This window comes from Equus caballus, chromosome 3 (assembly GCF_041296265.1).
Source record: "Equus caballus isolate H_3958 breed thoroughbred chromosome 3, TB-T2T, whole genome shotgun sequence".
Classification (NCBI taxonomy): domain Eukaryota; kingdom Metazoa; phylum Chordata; class Mammalia; order Perissodactyla; family Equidae; genus Equus; species Equus caballus.
In genome coordinates this window covers 63,502,530-63,524,844 of record NC_091686.1, presented here as the reverse complement: position 1 = coordinate 63,524,844, position 22,315 = coordinate 63,502,530, and the positions used below count along the sequence as shown (strand labels likewise).

The 22,315-nt window shown below is 35.3% G+C and overlaps 1 protein-coding gene across 3 annotated transcripts in view; it reads left to right on the top strand.

The window, feature by feature from the left end:
* Positions 1-22,315, top strand: part of BMP2K (BMP2 inducible kinase) — a 118,334-nt gene that overhangs the window by 78,497 nt on the left and 17,522 nt on the right. For 2 of the 3 annotated variants that reach the window (XM_023637869.2, XM_023637872.2), the window contains exons 10-15: positions 610-770; positions 4,276-4,478; positions 5,560-5,658; positions 6,430-6,614; positions 11,172-11,329; positions 18,478-18,588. In XM_023637869.2, coding sequence (XP_023493637.2) covers positions 610-770; positions 4,276-4,478; positions 5,560-5,658; positions 6,430-6,614; positions 11,172-11,329; positions 18,478-18,588 — 917 coding nt within the window. The remainder of the gene's footprint in view (positions 1-609; positions 771-4,275; positions 4,479-5,559; positions 5,659-6,429; positions 6,615-11,171; positions 11,330-18,477; positions 18,589-22,315) is intronic. The other variant, XM_023637871.2, reaches the window with a different exon arrangement.

Genomic DNA, 22,315 nt, shown 5'->3' with positions numbered 1-22,315 from the left:
ATGCTTACCATTTGGCCACCCACATCTGTGGCCTAAAGTAAGTCCTAACAGGAAAAGTTTTATATAATTTCCGTTCACTCTTCTGAGTAAAGCCAAGTTAAAGTTTCAAGAAGTTGAATGTGAGCAGATAACCCACCTGTTAGAAGTTTTGGCTTCTTTTGTTTTACATGCCCTGGGGTGCAGTTTTTTCTTTCTTAGGCCTGGAGTCCAAGCTAAGGGAGACTGTTATTTGTTGTTTGTTATTTTTATTTCTCTGTCTGGTTCAGAGAATTGTCTCTCAATTTTGTCCAAAATCTTATGAGAAGTTTCTGTTTGTTTCCTTTATTTCATCTCCTTAAGAGCAATCTTAGTCTTTTTCTGCCAGCTTCAGTGGCAGACTATGAATGGTAGCATACTGGTTTAAAGAAAGTGGTTATGTTTATTTTATTTACTTTCCTGTCTTCAGTAGACATTTACTACTTGAGAATGAGACCTAGGAAGAAACCAAGAAGACTAACGTGATCACCAATAGTAATCAAAATGTACCTATTGAAATAGATACTTCGTAGAACAAATAATAAATTAGAAATAATCCCAATATTTGGAATGAAATGAGTTCTTTTCTTGTAGAATAACAGATACCATTGGACCAACAGAAACCTCAATTGCACCGAGACAAAGACCAAAGGCCAACTCTACTACTGCGACGCCCAGTGTGCTGACCATTCAGAGTTCAACCACGCCTGTTAAAGTCCCTGCTCCTGCTGAGCTCGGTAACCACAGAGCGAAAGGTAGTACAGCCCTACCAGCCTCGTCCCCTTTGTAGGTAACTTAGATCTTTTATGGCTGGATTTCCTGGGCGTATAAATTACTGACAGACTTAGTATTGTGAAGCAAACGCGCTATTGTGTGTTTTGTTTTGATGTTACAGTGTTTTCGATTAGGATGCTCTAAGAGCTAAGAGCGACACTCTGAGTCTCATACACCTGGATTTCAGTCCTATTTCTCCCATTTTTGGTAATATATGTTATGAAAATACTAGTACTTGTCTTACAGGATAGTTATGAGGGTTAAATGACTGCTTAATATAATGCCTGCCACATAATATGTCCTTAAGAGTGTTGACTATTAACCACTATTATTACTGTTAAATAAAGTACATATGAAGGGGAAATAATGTTTGTGTTACCGGGTGTATTGCTGCATACCTCTGTGGTGGTCAGGTATAATGGGTGGAAGATTGTTCCATGGAAAAGAGAAAATAGAGGAATTTGAAGTCTTGTGTCTAAATTTCCATTTTACTATTTCTTAGCTTCACTCTTCTTCTCTGTAAAATGGGAATAACAAGTACTTTTCCTGTTATAAAGAGTAAATGACAAGGTGTGTGGTATCTAGGAAAATTCTATTTCATAGTACGTATTCCATGTTAGTTTCTCGTTTTTCTGCCTTTTCAGGTTGGAGATTCTATTAGTCTTATCTATCATGTATCAATGCCCTCCAGCCGAAGACCCCTAGGAGCACACTTGTATTTGAGCAAATTGGGTTTATTACTCACATATCATGGCAATCTCTGGGAGTGTCTCAGTAAAATGGTGTTTGAAAAGACATTAAAGGATTTGGGCTTGTCTTAGGTAATTTGGGGGAGGCTTTAAGGCAGTGGGGCTTGGCTCTGGATTGGATGCTGTCAGGATCATTAGGTGTCTTAATAAATCTTATCTAGAAGGAGGGAAGCAAGAGCCTCAGCTGGTGAAGCAGCAGCAGTTGGTCAGATTAGCCAGGATAGGAGAGGTTTGGTCATTTTTGTGGTTTGGACAATGTTCCTGATTTCGTCCGTGTTCAGACATGATTATGGTGTGGGCTGCTTGTTCTGATCCATCACAGTCACAGGAGGGCCTTGTCTGATGTGGGTGTTCTGTGAAAGTGTTTATGTTTCTCAGGAGAACACCGAGACCTGCCTGCGAGTGTCAGGCCTCCTCCCCTGTCAGGGGCAGCATTTCTCTTCCTTACATGCTTCTAGCTTAAGTTGGAAAAATAATTCTCTGTTTTTTTCCCGTATGTACATCCTTTAACATTTTCCCCCCATTAAATATTATACAGAAAGCAACACTTGAATATAGTCTTCTGAAATATTCAGGCAGCACAGTAGTATTTAGAGAGAAATTTAATTCTCCATTTTTCCTTCACAGAGTAAAAACTAGCAGCAGTTCAGTGTGCATCCTCCCAGTCTTTTTTTATGCTTTTGCATGTTTATGGATATAAGTAATTCATGTTGTGTTTAACGTAAATGGATTCACACTATACATAGTTCTCTGCAACTTGATTTCCTTTTTTTTTACTTAATATATTTTGGAGAGCTTTGCGCATGAGTACGTATAGATCTACCGTGTAGTTTTTAAGAGGTATATGATATTCCATAGCATGAATATACCGTAGCTTATGTAACCATTTAGGTTATTTCCAATATTTGCTGTTATTAATAGTGTTGTGGCAAACATCCTTGTAACAGACTCTTGATTTCTGTGTCAGAGCATTTTTCTGAGGAAGATATTAAAAAGTATACTCATTTAAAATTTGGCAGATATTGCCAAATTGCCATCCAAAAAGACTGCAAAAATTTACGTTACCAACAGCAGTGTGAGTGTCCTTTCATTTCTGTCCTTGCCAACACGTGATAGTATCGGGTCTTTAAAAATGTTGCCCTGTTGAGAGGTGAAACATTTTTGTTTTTATTTTAATATTCCTGATTAATAGTACTGTTGCATGTTTATTGGCCATTTGTTTTCTTCTGTGAATTATCTTTTGCACTTTTCTATGAGATTGTCTTTTATATTTATTGCTCTGAAGATTTTACTTTTACGTATTCTGAACATTAGTTCTTTGCCAAATATGTTGTAAATATTTTCTTTGAGTCTATCATTTAAGTTGTGAATTCACTTAACTTCTCTGAGCTTTAGTTTCATTATTTGCAAAATGGGTAATAGTAGTCTGAGGGTTTTAATGCTGTACTTGAAAGCATTGTTTTCAGGTAGGATTGTTGTGACGTTGTTTGAGAGTTCTCTGGTGCTCTGTGGCTTTCGCTTGAGAACTTTAATGACACTAGAGAAAAGTTACAGTGTGTAAGGGGAGAGCTGAGCCTCTTGAGTTACTGCATGATGATCATTGGTTTGTGATTGGGCTTCCCCAGCCACAAGTGTTCTCCAGTTAGACATCAGGGCCCTCAAAGGTGAATGTATACTTGAGGAGACGAACTTTTTAATGCTCTTCCAGCTGGAAAGAAATACACTTAAAAGGCAAATGGGGCTTATGTCTGTGTGATGGAATTATGGTTTTAATTTTCTTCCTTCTATTTTTACAATATTTCAAGAATAATTAAAATGAGCATGCATTTTTCTTATGATTAGAACAGTTAGGAATAGTTATAAATGTATTTTCACAGAGGTGTTATTGTATCTAAGGCCTGGGGAGTCTTGAAGATGTTAATATTGAAGAAAAAGAATCCTTCTCTCCCTCCTTTTTTCCCCTTAGGATTAAACAGTCACATTGGAATTTACAGTAGCTTGTTAGAAGAGAATATTGAAATGATAGTATATTGCATTTCCTCTTTTTGATGTTGTGTGTCTCTTACTTTTTCATTAATTTCAAAAGTTTATTCATAGGATTTTCCTAGGGTAAAATAATGAAGCTTATAAATAAATATCCGTTTAGGAGACAGTGTTAACAGCTTCACCACAGTAGCATTTATTGAGCATCTGTTATATAAAAGGTTCTTTGGGGCACTAACATAAGTAAGTCATCACTCCATCTCTCAGGGCCCTGGTTAGGAAATAGCCATGTAAACAATTAATATGTGCAAAGCAGAATAAAATGTTGGAAAATTGAGAGGAAGTGTTAGATGAAGGAAAAGAGATTTGAGCTAAACTTTAAAGGATAAGAAGAATTGCAGTAGGTGGTAAGCGGCATTCTGGATGGAGAGAATCATATTGGCGAAGACACAGACTCATGACAGTGCATGATATAGTTGAGAAATGTGGAGCAGACTGACATGGCTGGTGTGTTCATGGAGAGATGAAGCATTTCTTGGATGTTGACTTGTTTGGCATTGTAGCTGACAAAAAAAACCTTTCATGGGTACTTATAGTAAGTAATCCCTTTAGATATATGCATATGGGAATTTCTTATTATAAAATAAGGATATAAATGCCTTACTTAAATGATTATTGAAATGAATCTTTTGAAATCCAGCCATTTTATTGAAATATGAGTATGTTAATGTAAGTTTTTGGAAACCTCTTTTAGGAGCACTGAGATCTGGAAATGGCCCTGAGATTTTATTGGGTCAGGGGACCCCTCAGCAGCCTCCACAGCAGCATAGAGTACTTCAGCAACTACAACAAGGAGATTGGAGATTGCAGCAACTTCATTTACAGCATCGTCATCCTCACCAGCAGCAACAGCAGCATCAGCTACATCAGCTACATCAGGATGCTTATATGCAGCAGGTAATTCTTTTGTTACTTTAGATCTGGAAATAGTGCCGTGAGATTCATGCTGCTATTGAATATCAGTGAATTCCCTTTTGTATCATGGGCATCTTGAATTCTAAAATCAAGTAAACATTTTGCTCGATTTCCTGATTATCAAAGACTATGTCTTTTATTTGCATTCTGTGAGGTACTTAAGAATATGCTATTGAAATAGGTTGTATGATAGCTTTATGAAGCAAAGAATGTTCATCTGGTCATTTGGCATCAAGAATAAGCACTGTGATTTATGATGAATATTATTCTCAAGTTAGGTTTTGAATTCAGATACATAGACTAATAATGTTATTGTTGGAAAGGTGATATTAGGCTTTCAGAAGTAACACTGTCTTGGGTTTTTGTTCTTATTGTTTTTTATTTTTTGCCTGGCTTGGGGGCTATGTGTGTGTGTGTGTGTGTGTGTATAGGGATGGCATTTGGGCCAGGGATGACATAGAGGGAAATAGAAAAATATGACTGTATGTTTTATTCTGTCCTTTGCCTCATCAGAACCTACAAATTTCTAGTTTCACTAAACTATTTTAAATTTAATGACTGTCATCATTATCCTTTCATCATTTCCTGAAATGTTTTTGAGCCATTTACATGGGTGACACTTCACATGGGTGTTTCCCTCCGCTGGTCTTGACTGATAGACCCAGAGTGGAGAGTAGTTAAGTAGATGATGCCATTGGATGGCCAGAAGATCTCATTGATGGGGAGAGTGGGGAAAGTGGGAATATACTATAATGAGTCCTGGACACAAGTCACTTCAGGGGTCTTTATCAACTGGTAAATGTGTTTAAGTTTAGGTTTCTTCATCCTTAAACTGCACTGGAAATGGTTTTAGTTGAATCTATTATGTTTCATTTATAATTCTGAAACCAATTCCAATAAGCGTGTATAAGTTACAGTCACTTATTGACTATAGCTATTTGACATTGGTGTTCGGACTACTGAGTACCCAAATCATTGTTATGGTACGATCAGTATTTTTAAAAAAAGACCATAGCACAAAAAAGGATGAGTAATATTGATGAATTTGTTTTTCTCATTGTAGTATCAACATGCAATGCAGCAGCAACAGATACTTCAACAACAGTTTTTAATGAATTCTGTATATCAGCCACAACCTTCCGCATCGCAGTATCCTGCAATGGTAAGTGTTATATAATTTCTAGAGATTTCTCTCTGAGTATATGTTCCTGTGTTGGAATTCACAGTATGTATGGTTTTATTCAGAATTTAAAAATTCAGCATCAATTCAAGTCAGTTAATTAACATATATTTTATTAAAGCCAGTCATATATTCTCAAGCAGCTTTAAATTGGGCTGAACTATAGCACCTGAATTTGGCACAGTGTAACTAACTGATGGTATTTTTCTCTTTTCTCATAGTATAAGGGAAATGATCTATTACCCGTGATCTTTTGTCATATGTCTCTTTTGTTCAGCAGATCTCTATTGAATAAAAAAAGAAACCCAAAGGAAAAGTACATTGGCTTCAGAGAATAGTTTGACCTTTTTTTTACAGCAACCGCTGTGTTAGTGACTTTATGCTACTCTATTGTCTTTTCTTAAACCATTCAAAGGAGGATTTATGAATCCTGTCAATGGAACCTAGCTTCACAACTTTTTTTTAACTGTTATAATCGACAAAACATTATATTAGTTTCAGGGGTACAAGGTAATTATTTGATATTTGTATATATTGCAAAATGATCACAAGTCCAGTTAAATAACTTTTTAAATAGATTTATTTCATCTTGCTGTAGTTTTCTAGTAGCAAGCTGCTTCTTCAGATATAAGTTGTTTTTCAGGTTTCTGAGTTGTTGCCAATGTGAAAAGGAAAGGTAGTAAATAGATGCGAGGCTGACACTGCTTTAGCGACTTGGAGCCTTCTTTGGTCTAATGGCTTTTCTTGTTTCAGATGCAGCAGTATCAGCAGGCTTTCTTGCAGCAGCAAATGCTAGCTCAGCATCAGCAGACTCAACAACAGGCGTCCCCGGAATATCTTACCTCCCCTCAAGAGTTCTCACCAGCTTTAGTTTCTTATACTTCATCGCTTCCAGCGCAGGTTGGAGCCATAATGGACTCCTCGTATAGTGCCAATAGGCAAGTATTTTTCCATGAATGCAAAGGGAATTATTGTGGAAATGGGTCTGATTGTAGAGGAGAGTCACTAAGTGGCTCCTGAACTAATTTAGAGCCCATCTTTCTGTAGAGTCTCCCGTTTTCTGTTACTAGGCCTCTCTTCTGGTTCCTGTGCATCCTCATCTTTTCTTGCATTTTCATCAGTTAATTCTGCTAACTGCTGTTTGTGGATAGCTTAGCAACATCCAGCAACATTTAAGGCTAAGGAAATTATTGGCTTATATGTTAAGACATTCTTTGTAATTTAAGTAGAAACAAAACCCTAACAAGCTGCTTTAGTAGTTCAAAAAAAAAAATCCTTGTAGACAAGTTAATTTAACTTTTTCTATTTACTTGTTATTGTTTCCAATTAATTTGATAATATATTTACTCATAAAGATTGCCTAATTTGGTTTAATTTAAACAGGTACAAAAATTTTAATGTGTCATTTGGATCTTTTTTAAGATGATGAGAAACAGCAGGCTCATTGTTACCATAGCATAGTGTATTTTGGTTATTTAGATACATTGGTTAATAGAGTTATTTTTCATGGATAATTCATATGGAAAACATTACAATAAATTGAAGAATTGTGATACAAATTTTCTCAAACTTAGATTTGATATGGGAGGTACTTCAGGATTTTGTAATTAAGAATTGACCATTATGAATACTTCCTAATATTTTTAGATACGTAGGAGGAAGTAGCTATTAGAACTTACTGGAACGCTAAAGAAGTTCTGATACAACACTGTTGAAGAAGTTCTCATACAGCACTGTTTCAGGATATGAAATGTTAGCTGGGAAAAGATGTCTGCAGCTTTGGCTAGGCATTGGGCATGAGACACAGCAACATCAGTAGCATGCTTGTTCACTGAGCAGGTCAAGAGAGAGTTAAAGTATACAGTTTGCTGTAGTACACCTCCCAACCTGTGTGTGTGTGTGTGTGTGTGAGAGAGAGAGGGAAAGGAAGGGAGAGAGAAAACAAATGGGTTTATTGAAGTGCTTTCCTAAATCAAAAATTGAGGTGCATGAATTATGACACGTATGTCTAAGTGGAGCGCAGGGCAAAAGAGGAAAGTCTGGTTTAAAGATCCAGATCACTATTTGCCAAACGCTTTGTTATTTGCCTATTCTATTACAATTTTTTGATTTACCCATATAGCACTTTCTTTTTTAATAAATTAATGGCATTATTGTAAATAATAACATTAAAACAAATAGTATACATTTTAAACAAAATTAATGCCACTAAGATATAGTCTGAAATACAAGGAGCAATCTAATAAATTTATGAAAAAGACATACCTGGAAATATGCCCCCTAGGGATAAGAATGGGATAGTTTTATTCTTCATTAAAAATAGAGTATTCTGCTCAATATTGTTTAGTTTAAGATACCGACAAGGCTGTTTTATTAATTAGATTGATTTTTTTTTACTTTTGATGTTAACTGACATAAAAAATGTCAATTATATCTAGTATATGTAGTTGGAAAATACAAAGACATTAAATTGTCTTCTCTGATACAGCATATGTACTTACGTATACTTCATATTCTAAAGGATACCGACCTCTGGAAGCAAAGTTGTGTCAATGATGAGAAGGAGTCATGAATTGGAAATCCTGTATGAGAAAATTCATGTTAGTGTTTTATAGCATATGTACCCTGTAAACTTCTGATTAGTTGTAAAAGAAGATGAGTATCTAAAGATTTGAGGCACATGTGGGCATGCAAGGTGCTGATACCTCTAACTCGTGTGAATTACCATAGCACTGCCTACTTAAATCTCATTGCTGGTGATACTATTCATGAAATCACAGATGTGATATGTTAGATAAGTACTTTTTTATAACTTTAGTATTTTTTTTTGTAACTTTAAAATAAAAAAAATTAGTTTATCATCAAAATCATCTTGCATACCCCAGTTTGGGAAATATTGGGTTGGATATTTGTGAAAGGATATAAGACTTGTTTTACTCAACTCCTGTGAAATTATGTATTGAGGGCAATGGGAGGATGGAGCAGGAAAGGGTAATGGTTAGATGGGTAGAAACAATTATATACTCAGCAAATAATAGTTAGGAACACAGAATATACCCCAGGAACACTGCTGCAGCCACATTTGGTGCCTCAATGCTGCTTCACTAATATTGTTCCTATTTAATATCAGTCTTTACCAAGGATTATGTATTGAGCACATCTTCTACAACAATTTAAAAAGTTATCTGTAAGCAAATATTCTTGCTTATGACTAAGTCAGTGGAAGATGAGAATTGAGATTAAATATTTTGTTCTAAGTGTATAAGGGATATTTGAGTAGAAGATAAGAAACCAAGTAGCTACTTAGTCAGAGGGGAAGGGTAACTATTTGGTTAGCATGATTATTTCCTTTTCTTTCCCACTCACTCTTCTACTAAAATTTCTACCCTTCCACTGTGTTAATATATTGTTAGTTGAATATTAGAGAGTATTACTGTGTTTTATTCAAATAATAGTTGAAAAGTAAACATCTCCTACGTATGTATTATTCCTTATGATATAAAATGCCCTGTTGTATCAGTTATTTGTTGCTGCTTAATAAATTACCCCAAAACTTAGTGGTTTAAAACAAATGATAAACATTTATTATCTCACACACTTTCTTTGGATCAGGAGCTTAGGAGTGGCTTAGCTGTATGGAAATGTCCATGGAAGGATCTCTCATGAGGTTGTAGTTAAGAGTTGGCTGATGCTGGAAGATCTGTTTATAAGATGGCTCACTCACACGGCTTTGGGCAGGAGGCCTCAGTTCTCTGCCACATGGATCTCTCCAAAAGGCTGTTTGAGTATTCTCTTTGGCAAAGCCAAAGACTGTTCTGAACAAGCAGTTGTTTATTCTAGTTTCTTCTAGAACATGGTCCAAAAGAGAGGGCAAGAAGGAGCCTGTAATGCCTTTTATGACCTGGTCTCGGAAGTCACACACTGGTGCTTCTGCCGTATTTCATTTGTCAGAATGAAGTCACTAGAACTAGCACACATTCAAGGGCAGGGGAATTCATTTATGCCCTTTGAAGGGAGGACTGTGGAAGAACTTGTAGACACATTTTAATATTTTAATACCTGTTTAAACTGTAGGTTAAGGTGACCTCCCCCCCACCCCCCCCCCACCCCCTTGAGTTACAGTCTACCAGGACAAGTCCATAAAGTCATCTCAGGAACAGGAAGAGGATGATTCAGATAGAGAATCAGAAAGTTCTGAAAAGGATGATTGACAGGAGGGGGAATGCCCGTTTCTCTGAGTTTTAGCCTCTCTCATTTGTGTTTCAAGGACTCTGAAAGTCCTTGAGGATAGTTTTGGAATTAGAGTTGGGATTCTGTCATATGGAGACAGCCTCAGACCTTAATACATTCCCAGAGTGAGTTCTAAGCTGAATAATGTTTATTATTAACATACCTAAGTTATATTTACTAAGAAAGACTATCTACTTGTTGGTCAATTACTATGTTTATTTTCTTCCAGCTTTCAGTAAGCGTTTAAACATTCCTTTCTTGGCTCAGCTATACTGAGGGGGCTTGGACTAGGGGATTAAATGGGCAACTTTTGCCCTCTCTTTCCTTTTAAGACCTATGTGGTGGCAATGGAAGTGAGCTCCCAAGGGGAAGAGGGTGAGTCAGGGCTTGCAAAACTGAGATACTTCTTTAGAAGCAAATAGAGATTCTCCCTCCATTGCCAATGTTAGAAGACCTGGATCTGAATTATGAAATAAACTTGACAACTTTGTTACATTGCCTCGTGCCTGTGTTGTATTTCCAGGCTAGGTTGAAGGAGAGGGACCCAGGGATACTTAGGCTAAGAAGTCTTTAGACGCACATCTTCTCAAAAGCCAAGAGGCCTGTTAGATAACTTTCTTAGAACCAGTGGTCCCAGGCCCCAGAATATAGATATTTTAAACACCGCGAATGACTTACTATATAGAAAATAACCCTCATCTAGTTTTAGCTAATTTGTAAAGCAATCCTAGCAGCTCATGTTTTATTGGTAGTTATATAGAGAATGCCTTTGTCAAAAGGAAAACTTCTGTGGTGTCTCAACCAAGACGTAAGATCACCTTACTCAGTAGTGATTTTAGAGTGATACCGTTGATAGAAATTGGTTTTCACTTCAAGGCTCATTCACTATCATAATAATAGTTAATATTTATTGAGTGCTTATTTTATTTTATTTTTTTGCCAGACACTGTTCTCTTTGCTTTATGTGTATTAAATCATTTCATCTTCTCCGTAACCCTATGAGGTAGATGCTGTTACTCCTGTTTTACAGATGAGGAAGCTGAGACATAGGTTAAGGAACTTGCCCGAGGACGTACAGCTAGTGACGGTCTGGAGGTGATTCAAACCCTCGGTGGTCTCCCTCACAATCCATGCCCTTATCTGCTGTCTCCCTCATAACAAAATGATCTGCTTCTCTAAGTGTTTATGAAGTATGAACTAGGGCGCTTTAAAATTTTCAATTCTAATTATTTCTCTTCTTTTTCTTCTCTTAATTATTACTATAGGTCAGTTGCTGATAAAGAGGCAGTTGCAAATATTACAAATCAGAAGAACGTCAGTAACCCACCTGATATGTCAGGGTGGAATCCTTTTGGAGAGGATAATTTCTCCAAGTTAACAGAAGAGGAGCTGTTGGACAGAGAATTTGACCTTCTGAGATCAAGTAAGGGACACTTGAAGGCTTATTTTGCTTCACAGTAAAATAACAGCTCTATAATTATTCAGCAAGGCCAAAGACTGTTTTGAGGTGGTAAAAAGAAAATTCTTTTTGTGCATTTGAGGGCAAAAACCAGGCCATCTTCTTTTACATATACTGTCGAACTCTGTTGTGTGCGTTAGAAATCAATTGCTTGATAGTAGCTATTAAACCTAAGATTGCTGATAATATGCTGATTCCTAACACTTAAATACTGCATATCTTTGAATGTTAAATCCAGCATCTCTCCAAAACATGGACTATTAATGTTCGAATAAAAAGGGAGACGTTAGTATCTTGCCTTACTAATCGTTTTGCAGCTCTGTTTTCTTGCACACTTAGAAGATATTCTGGGTCTGAGATGCCCTTTGAAAGTGCCTGAAAGAAAACAGGGGCTCCTACATTATGTTAATGTTTTGTAATGCCCTTTTAATGAGTGGTGACATAAAAGGGCTGCTTTGTTGTCCTGATATGGCAGAAGTTAAATAAATTCTTTCCCACTTTAAATCAGATAGCTCAATGTTTTTTACTTGAAATCATTTCTTTTTCTTAAACTACCTTATATGTCAAGCCTTGCCATACATATTTTAGAAAAGTTCTTTCTTGGAAAAGACATATGTGGAGTGTTTTGAGGAGCAAAATAGGAGCAAAAAGCTCACTTTTGGAGTATGTAGACAACTTTCAGGTTTCTGAGGCTTGTGTGTATATGTTTGTGTGTGTGTGCGTGTGCACACCCATCCAAGTGTGTTTTCCCGTTATGCATGTGACAAGAAGGTCTTAATGGTTCCTAGTAGTACTTTCTAGTTTCTATTTTATTGTAGGTAACTGGCCTCATGAGAACATTTATTAGATGAACCGCTTTGTTCCAAATTGGTATATATTTTCTGTAAAATTTATAAATGCCCTGAATTTATGTAAGAATAGTTGTGTGGGATTTAACTTTGTATTTTACATATTGGTTATATGACTATGAACAATTGATGATTAAATGCAGATATAAAAATGAATTCTGAGCCTTTAATAAAGGGTTTGTTAACTTTGGTTAAACCAACCTTATATCTTTTTATTAAAAAAATTTTATTTTAAACCACAACTTTTTTGTTTGGCATTTTTCCTACAATTTATGGTACGTGGCCCCAAAAGCAAGGTGTTAAAAAAGGAAATAAAGCATCTCTTTCTTTTGTTGGGAATGGCAGGGAGACACAGCCGGTAACCAAATCCTTATAATTTGTAGGATTATTTTTAAAGCAAAAGGTAAAATTAAAATATTCATTTTAATGTGTTCTAAACAGGATAGTAACTAAGGGTTTGCTAAATAAGTATTTTCTACTCCTTGGGTAAAAAACTCCTTTTTTTAAAAAAAAAAATAAATTTATGGAATGGGTAAAGTATTTACATTATTTTGTACCTTATAAAAATGTGTTTTTCTAAGTTTCCTAGAATTTGTAATGATGCTCAAGTTTTCCTCACTTCACATGGGCAAGAATGGCGTACAAATATTCATGTATACATAACTTCATAAAAATTGGGTTTAGCATGTAAAACTCTTAATCAGCTATTTGCTTTCAAACTTTAAGGTCAGATGACATGTGTAATTTGCATATGTATTTTTGCACACATGTGTATGCCCAAGAGAGTTCAGACTTCATTGAGATGTTAATTATGGAAAGATATTAAATTCTAAATGAAGTGCAGTAAGAACTTCATCTGAAGGTCAGACTTGGAGCAACTCAGCCATTTGGGAAACAGCCTAGATCGTCCCTGAGCTATTGAAATCACTGTCACAAGGCTGATGCACTTAAATTCGCACCTAGCACCAAGAAAATACGAATTCTGATGCCTGACAATGCCATTTAACTGGGTTGTAATCACAGTAAAGTCACTTAACTGCTGTCTCACTTCCTTGTTTTTAAACTGGGTATAATGATGCTTATCTCACAGGCTTGTCAAGAAAATTAAATGAAATAATGTCTTTAAAGAGTCTGGGCACTCCATAAATGCTCCCCTTTCCTCACCTTCTGTATAAGTGTTTTGGCTTCGACTTCTGAGGTTATTTCCCTTTAACCAGCATTTAAAAATTATATCTAAACTATCAGTTTCTCAGCTGACAATTAAAAAACAAATTAGAAGGGGCTTTGTGGGCAAACACATCAACTGCAGAAGTGACATATGACAGTAAGGAAGGAGATGGCAAAATGTCTGTTTTTCCCTTAATAACTGATAGTCATAATAATGGGGTTCAAAAAAGGTGAAATTCTGTAATAAAGTTTACAAAGAAGTCATAATGTATAGGATATAGTTTAGAAAGTTTTCATCCTAAAGTTTTGCTTGACTCTAAGATTGGTCATCTTTAGCACCTCTTTCACTCACAAGCAATAGGTACCTAATATTTGATCTCCTTGATACACTGATAGGCAAAAGACCTCTTCCAAAACCTTAAGTTTTAGTAGAAGACTAACAGTGTAATGAAAATTAATTGTTGGTCATTACTGGTTGGTTCCTCTGTCCTAACAACTTTTTCCAAAATGAATAAGTAAATTATTGATGCATTTGACATATCAAATTTACCTTTTTTCTCAGTATAGATATTTATCAACAATTTTCCAAAATCCTTCCTAAAATAATTTATATTTGGTTTATGAAATGCTTTCCAGTGAGAAACTAAATACCTTTATGTAGGATCCTTAAAAACATAGGCATTGCCTGTGTAATGATTGTTCAGAATAATACATTGCCATTTGAGGTTTTATTTTTAAAATGATATATAGTTATTTATTTAAAAGAAAAAGGATATGGGGGCTGGCCCTGTGGCCGAGTGGTTAAGTTCGCGCGCTCCGCTGCAGGCGGCCCAGTGTTTCGTTAGTTCGAATCCTGGGCGCGGACATGGCACTGCTCATCAGACCACGCTGAGGCAGCGTCCCACATGCCACAACTAGAAGAACCCACAACGAAGAATACACAACTATGTACTGGGGGGCTTTGGGGAGAAAAAGGAAAAAATAAAATCTTTAAAAAAAAAAAAAAAACGAAAAAGGATATGCTGTCTAGGAAATATTTTACTTATTATGTGTATTATCCAGAAAGTATTTTTAAAATCATAATATATTTTGAGACACTAAAATTCCAAAATGTATGACATTGGTAACAAAAACTTTTTAAAATGATCTTTAAGAAAACAGTTGATTCATATACCAATTGGCAAGGAATTTAGCATGTAAAATAAGCCAGATTCTTCCTGCTTTTGCTTTCAGTGTAACTGAATGTTACTCATGGTTCAGAAGTTTTTACCTACTTCTATTTAAAACCAAAACGTTAAATGAAAATTAAGCATTATTAATGAAGCTGTTCTCAATGATATTTCTTAAAGTTTAAGCTTGTATTTTCATTGTCTTTTGTACAAAACATCCAAATTAGTATGTAAACTTTATAAATCTGTCATAATATTTAATACATTAAACATTAATTAGAATACAGGTGTTTGCTTTGGGAAGATTTTTAAATTGCATTTGTTCAAATAGTTGTGCAGCTCTGCATGTTAATTAAAAGTAATACTTAATGGAATATTATTTTCTTGTTGATGGTGGATTTATTGTTTGTTTCTGTGTAAAATCACATCAAAATAACTAAAAGGAAGAATTAGAAGAAACTAGAGACTGTGGCTGCTTTGCAAATTCTACTGAATATGTTTTTTTTTTTTTACTATGAAGCCACACAGTGAAATAAACATCTGTACATATAGTTTCTTGTAAAACATTAACTCTTAGCATTTTAAGCTAATTCACATCTGTTACTGTTCCTTCAGTGCAGAATGACAGAACTTTTCAAGTATGGTAGAACAGTTTCAGAAGTATCAGATGAAGACTGTACTTTTAAAACTTATTTAATATTAATCTTTTGGCTATTTGAGCCATTATCCATATAAGCAGCTGAATTAACTTTTTAGAGTTTATTACTTTTATGATGATATTATGGAACGTACTTTCATTCTAGGCTTTTTAAAATCCTGTATTTTTGCCATCTGTATCAATTAAAATTCTTGAAAAGATATTGTCTTTATTCACCAACACAGTTCTTTTGGGAAGGCAGGAGAAGGTAAGTTTCTTTTACTGAACAAATCAAATTCAAGTTTTGCTCTAAAGTAAAGAAAACCAGTTATTTGAAAATGGAACTTAAATATATTTTAGAAGTGACTGTGAATTTGAAAAGTAACTCTACATACCATTTCGTTGGTTTTTATTTATAGATGATTGATAATTTAAGAAATTAATATTTGTTTTGTATTTTGTGCCCTGGGACCCAGATTATCATGTGAACTTTAGAAATCTAAATGATTTTTGAAAAATCCTCCATGGAAAAATTGATTCTGTGTTTTGTGGAACAATGAGAACATGATTCATTTTATAGCAAGTTTATTTTGATTTCTCTTTTGAGATAATTAGAGAAGTGAACTTTGCATAGAACAGTGTCTTCATGCTTTTAATTATGGGGATCCACTATATAAAAAACATTAGTTTATCCCTACATGAAATATTTGTGTTCTTGTCATAACTACATGGTGCTGTTTTTGCATTTTCCATGAATTTACCATGATGGAGATAATGCATCAGTGCATGAGAATTCAAAGAACCTTAGCGGTAACTTTGCATTTTTATATGCTGGGAATCATTGCCAGTGATTTATAAACCTGGAAAGTATGTTAAAATGTAGACTCCCAAGCTGCTACTCAGATAATCTGATTCATTAAGTCTGTGGTGGGGCCCAAGTAACTACATTTTATACAGGAATCCTGCCAATTATGATGCGGATTGTTTAGGAAGGAAGTTTGGTCCTAATTTAGACCTAAGTATCCATATACTCTTGTTGTGATTTTTGAGAATGAGGGCTCTTGGATATTGATATGCCAAGGCAATCACTCTGAGACAGTCGCTCCCATTTGTCCTTCCCCATTCCCTCTTTCCTTTGTCCTCACTCTTTTGTACACCAGAATTTGGGAGATGGAGATAGGCTGGGGAGGGCTAGGAGGACTCTGATACAAGGAATAGTCCCTGGCTTTACAGTTGCTTTATAAATGCCTGATAAAATGGGTAACCGCAGGTACCCACAGTGACTCAGTGAATCTTAGGCCTCTGCTTAAGGTTTGATTGTGGCTTCTCACCACAATAGATTAAAGCTCCTTTGTTATAAAGAGGAATCTCCAACCTTATTCTTTTGAAAAGACGCTGTGAGACTAACTTCTCTTTAATAGGTGTTGGACAGCAAAATAGGAAAAAACTTTTTTCATGGTACAGTCAGCATTTGTTACTGATTTCCTGAGTTAAGTATACAGTTGATATTTTGAAAAAGAACACAAAATAAATTTTCGTTGTTATCCATTGTAGTATTAGATTTGAAAAGTAGCCCTTAGGTTTTGGAAGTTCTGTTTGTGCATAAATCAATTGTCAGATGTGTTGCCTTAAAATATTTATTAATCCTTCAACAAAATTTTAAGTAAAATTTTAAACAGCCCAAAGTTTCATGTGGATATTGCAGTTAGTTTTAGCCATAAAAGCTGATAATCGTATCTTTTATCATAAAGGAGTTGAAAGAATTAGTTGTCCATAGCAGTAATTAAGTATATTCAGGATATTGTAGACTTGCCATCTCAAGATTGTGTTCCCTGGACCAGCACTATCCCAGCACCTGGGAGCTTGTTGAAGTGCAGAATCTCAGGACCCATCCCAGAACCATCCAGTCAGAATCTTCATTTTAACAAATCCCCAGGAGATTGGAATGCACATTAAATTTGAGAAGTACTGTCCTAGGAGATTGCTGCTTTAACTTGGGGGTTTTTGCTTCACTCTGAAGTTACAAGTGATTTTTAGAGGATTCTAATTACATTTGGATTCTTCCTCCTCATCCAGCCATCCTTTAGAAGTCAAATGAAACCAGCACAATTTACCCATAGAATTCCTTAAATATGAAAGGTGTAGTCCTGGGAATGCTTAAAATATCTGGAAAGGCAGAATGGGTCCCTGATGGTATGTGTTAGATTGCTAAGAATCAGGATAGAGACATCTTACAAAAATCCGGAAGTTCTCAACTGATGAAGTGCCTGTGATGTGCATAGTTTAAGAACAGAGAAAGGATAATCACTACTAGGGAATCTGGATACATCAGCTCCTCTTCAGACACTCCAGTTCTGCTCCTGCCCTAGAGCCTTGGCTCCAGCTCTTCTCTGCCTGGTGTGTACTTCCCCACGTGTCCACTCCCTGCCTCCTGGAAGCCTCTTCTCACCTGGTCCCTATTCGAATCACTCTATTTATTACTGCAATCTGTGCCCACTGCCTTCTTTCCTTTTACCCTGCACTACGTTTTTCTCTATGGCTTTGGTTTTAACATTTGCATATATTTCTCCTTATGTTCACTGCTTATTATTTGTTTTTCCATGCCAGCATATAAACTCCATGAGGGCAAGCGTCTTTGTTTCGTTTCATGTTGCATGCCCATTGCTTAGAACAGTGCCTGGCACTTAGTAGATGCTCGAATATTTGTTGGATGAAATAATAAATTCTGTTAAGGCTTTTAATTTAGTAGAGAAATATTTATATCTTTGTATGTATGTGAATGGTTTGATAATTACAAAGTAAAAAGAGAAATGAACAATAATGTAAAATACAGTGAATTACTTTTTATTGCTGTTGAGAAATAAGATTTACCTACTTTATGCATGAATGACCATTTGCAGTATTTTTTCCATATGTGTTTTTGGAGAAAGTCTGCCAAATATGTCTCTGTTTAGTTAACTGGGTTTAAGTTCAGGTCCAATATGTTACAAGTTGAAGACAACTAGTATTTAAATAAACCAAACTAGGTTATTTATTAGGTTAATTGTATTTAGTGAAATCTGGCCCTGGGATTATAGAGTTAAGCTTGCTTTTGTAGCAACAAATACGTATTAAACTCAGGACTACCTCCTAATACTTACAAAAATGAACTCTGAATCTAATATTTTTCAAAAAGGCTGTTGCTTTGTGTACTTTTTACTTTTATTTATATTGTATACTACTTTTTGTTTTTAATTTAAAGACCGTTTTGTTTTCATTTTATTTTTGTTTTGTTTCATCTTATTTTTGCAGACAGGCTCGAGGAGAAAGCATCCTCAGATAAGAATGTAGACCCACTTTCTGCTCCACATAACCATCCTCCAGAAGATCCTTTTGGTTCTGTTCCTTTCATGTCTCACTCAGGCAAGTTACATATGTCACATCATCACTACCATTAAAAGTACACGCAAGAACTGCAACAACGACAACAAAAACCCTTAGTAAATATAAAGTCTAAGTAAGAATCAGGTGTTCGTTACAGAAAAGAGAATAGAAAGTTATTTTAACCTTTAGCTATCCTAGTCTTCCTAGTGTTGTTCTTTCCATTGGGTTGTTCAAGTGTGCCTTTTGCCAGCATAGAAAATGCTGATCTACATAATTGAACCATAACTGTTTCTTTTTACCTTTATTGTTGGATACTATTGAAAAAAATTCATGCATGAAAACATTTCACCCTTTTGTATATTTAAAATATATTTAAGACATTTTTACCCCTAATTTTTGCTTAAAAATCCTATTTTTGTAGTTTATACATACTCTGTTGTAGCTGCATTTAAAAAGTATTAATGATTTTGTATTTGTTACAGTCTTTTTGTGAGGGAGTATTTGTAGTATTATTTTCAAAGTAATTACCCAGTTAACACTGTTGAAGATACTAGGATGGATTGGGATTCCCCCTTTGGTATAAATGGATTTGTATGTGTGTATGGTCTTAATGGAAAAAATGAGTTTAATCTTAGAAAAGAGAAATCTATTGAAAGAAATCTTGCTTCATTGGAAGGTAAAGGTTTTGTTTAATATAGTCGAGGTAGCTATCAGCCGTGTTCTCTGGTTCTGTTCCTTTTGTTTCTCACTCAGGCAAGTTACATATGTAACATCATCACTGTCATTTAAAAAAATATATGCAAGGGGGAACAACAACAAAAGAAAAACTTATGAATGTAAAGCCACAATAAGAAATAAGTCTTCAGGATTTCTGATGAATACATTGAGACAATGTTACAGCTTTTCAGCGTTCGTATTTGGTTATCCAAAATATATAGCACAGTAATTAAGAGTGTTTCTAGGGGCTGGCCCTGTGGCTGAGTGGTTAAGTTCGCGCACTCTGCTTCGGCGGCCCAGGGTTTCACTGGTTCAGATCCTGGGCGCAGATATGGCACCTCTCATTAGGCCATGTTGAGGCGGCGTCCCACGTGCCTCAACTAGAAGGACCCAGAACTAAAAAAAAAATATACAACTGTGTACTGAGGGGATTTGGGGAGAAAAAGCAGAAAAAACAAAGAGTGTTTCTACATACTTTCACATTCCGTGTTTTATTCTTTGCCCCTTATTGAAAACAGTCCATATTCTTGTCATTTTCTGCTTGATTTGAAGTAGATAATTTCTTCAAATTTTTCCTTCAAATTTTTTCCTTCAATTTTTCCTTAAAAAAAGAAGGAAAGATAATTTCCTTCAAATTATCTTTTTCATGAATGACACGACATCACTAACTGGGAAGATAGTTTACTGTGTCTATTTACTTAATCCGCATAGATGTACTCTTTCACACTCCCAGTATCCTTGGTCTTAAAATGTTACTGCTTTTTAAAGAAATGATTTCATCTCAAAATGGCCTGTATACTCTCTCAAGAACGTAGTAAGCATTGACTTCACATTCTGATTTATTTGTGGCAGAAAGCGGTTCAGTGCCATCTCTTTTTCTACTGTAGGAGCTGCATAATCCTTTTCAGGTTTGCACTATCTATGTAACTTCTTCTCTGTTCTTTAAGAGCTTCTGAAAGAACCCTGGGGAATGAATGGTGGAGTCAGGAACTAGAGTCAGCCGCAGTGATTTGCCTTTTTCCTGGGCACCCTTATTTTGCAGTAGGCCTAAGATTTTTGTAGTCAGAAATATGCTCACAGATTTGAGCTTGATTGCTGCTATTGTTATGTTGGTTTTCTTTTTACTGTGGGTATTTAACTTCTCGATTGGATTTTAAGCTTATTGAGGGTTGGAAACATGAATTATGTGTCTTTGAATCCTGCCCAGTAGCCAACCCAGTAAATACCTAATAATATTCATTGGAGGCATGAAAAAATTATGACTATTCTTAAAAATTCATCCTTAGTGTTAGGACGGTGACCTCTGATATAAATGCTACCTTGTCAAAAAATCTTTTTAGATTTAGTGTGAACATGAACATTGGAAGGGTTTGGTTATGAAAAATTGAGTTCATAGACTGGAATAAAGGAGGGAATGGTCATAGGACAAATGTGCATCCAGATGGAGAAGAAGAGGTGGTCACTTGGCTCTGTTGGCATCGTTAATTTATATTTATCAGAACCCAAATACATAATTAAAATAAAAAATTTAAAAATAACTTTTTGCCACTGATCTATTCATTATCATGCTTAGAAATACTTGGTTATGTATAATTTTTTGGTAAAAATAAAATATTTGGGGGTATTCATTTTCCTCTAATAGTAAAATAATTGAATCTACTGAGACAAAAATTAAGTTCTCCATAAGCTTTAGGAAGAATTTGGAAAATAAAAAAGAATTGTATCCAACGAAAATATACTCCACCTAGCATCGTGAGCATCTGGAGATTTGCAGGACTAGGACGGAAGACAGGGAAGAAACTACTTCTAAGTGTGTATGTGTGTACAATACAGAGTGATACGTATATATGATAATCCATCTTAGTTGAATCTGAGAGTTGACAATTAATTTCATTTTAGGTAAACCGTATGGAAAATGCTACTTGAGAATAAAATGAATTCAATTGTGAGGCAGAATGCTGTAAGAATTTAGCAAATTTAAGTCTCCTGGTAAAGTATGTTTAAGAAGGTGGCCCACTGTCCTGAATCTAGTGTCCCTTACACTGGTTTTATTAGGAATTATACTCTTTATTTTGAAAGAAAAAGTTTCTGTTAAAACTTTTAATCTTAACCTGGAAATGGTAATCGATTAGTTTTTTTCTTTGGTTTTCATAATTTTACAAACTTATTTTTATGCTAATTTTGTAATTAAAATAATATATGTATGTACTTGAAAAAGTTGGATTTAACAGATTTATAATGAAAAAAATCACTTCTCTTCTTGCTGCCTCCCTGTTCAGACTACTCGGAGGTAACTTGTCTCCTCTGGCATTTTAATATGTCATGCGTATTCTGCTATTTCTTACTTTTATTTTTCTTCAATTTTACATAATATCCATGGACTTCCTATTGTGGAAAATGAGGATTTAGGTTCGTTACACATTAGGCCTCTCACATAGACACAAGCAATCATACACGTGTCCTTCCCCCATCCTGCCAGTACAGTTTTGACACAGTTGTTGGTTGTCATCGTTCAATGTGTATATTTTTTTGAATATGTAAATAGTTGTCACAACTGAGGTCCAGAATACTGTGATTACATTTCCTTTCTTCTGTAAGGCTTTATTTTTCCTGGAGTTAATTATAATTATGTTTATAAAAATAACTATGGTTTTCTTCCCTTAGTTTTTTATGTACCCTGCCATTGATTCATCTCTTTTTAGAAGTGTAGATTTCCTCCCGTTTTAAGGTGGCTATCCTTTTCATTTTTACTTGGTTACATCTCTCATGGAGCTCTGCAATTGGAATTAGTTGCTTTCTGTGCCTGCCACACACTTATCCTCCTAGTATTTTTTTCACCCATTAGTCTCCCTGGGAATTCCTGGATCTCTTCTCTTCCTCTTTCTTGGTTTGTTAGTAGAGCAACTTCTCTAATAGTTTCTTGAGAAAATATGCATGGGAGGAAAAGTTGTAAACTTTGCTGCCTAAAAATATCTTTTTTTCCTAAACTGACACTTGATTGATAATTTGGCTGGGTAAATAATTCTATTTTGGACATAATTTTCCTTGT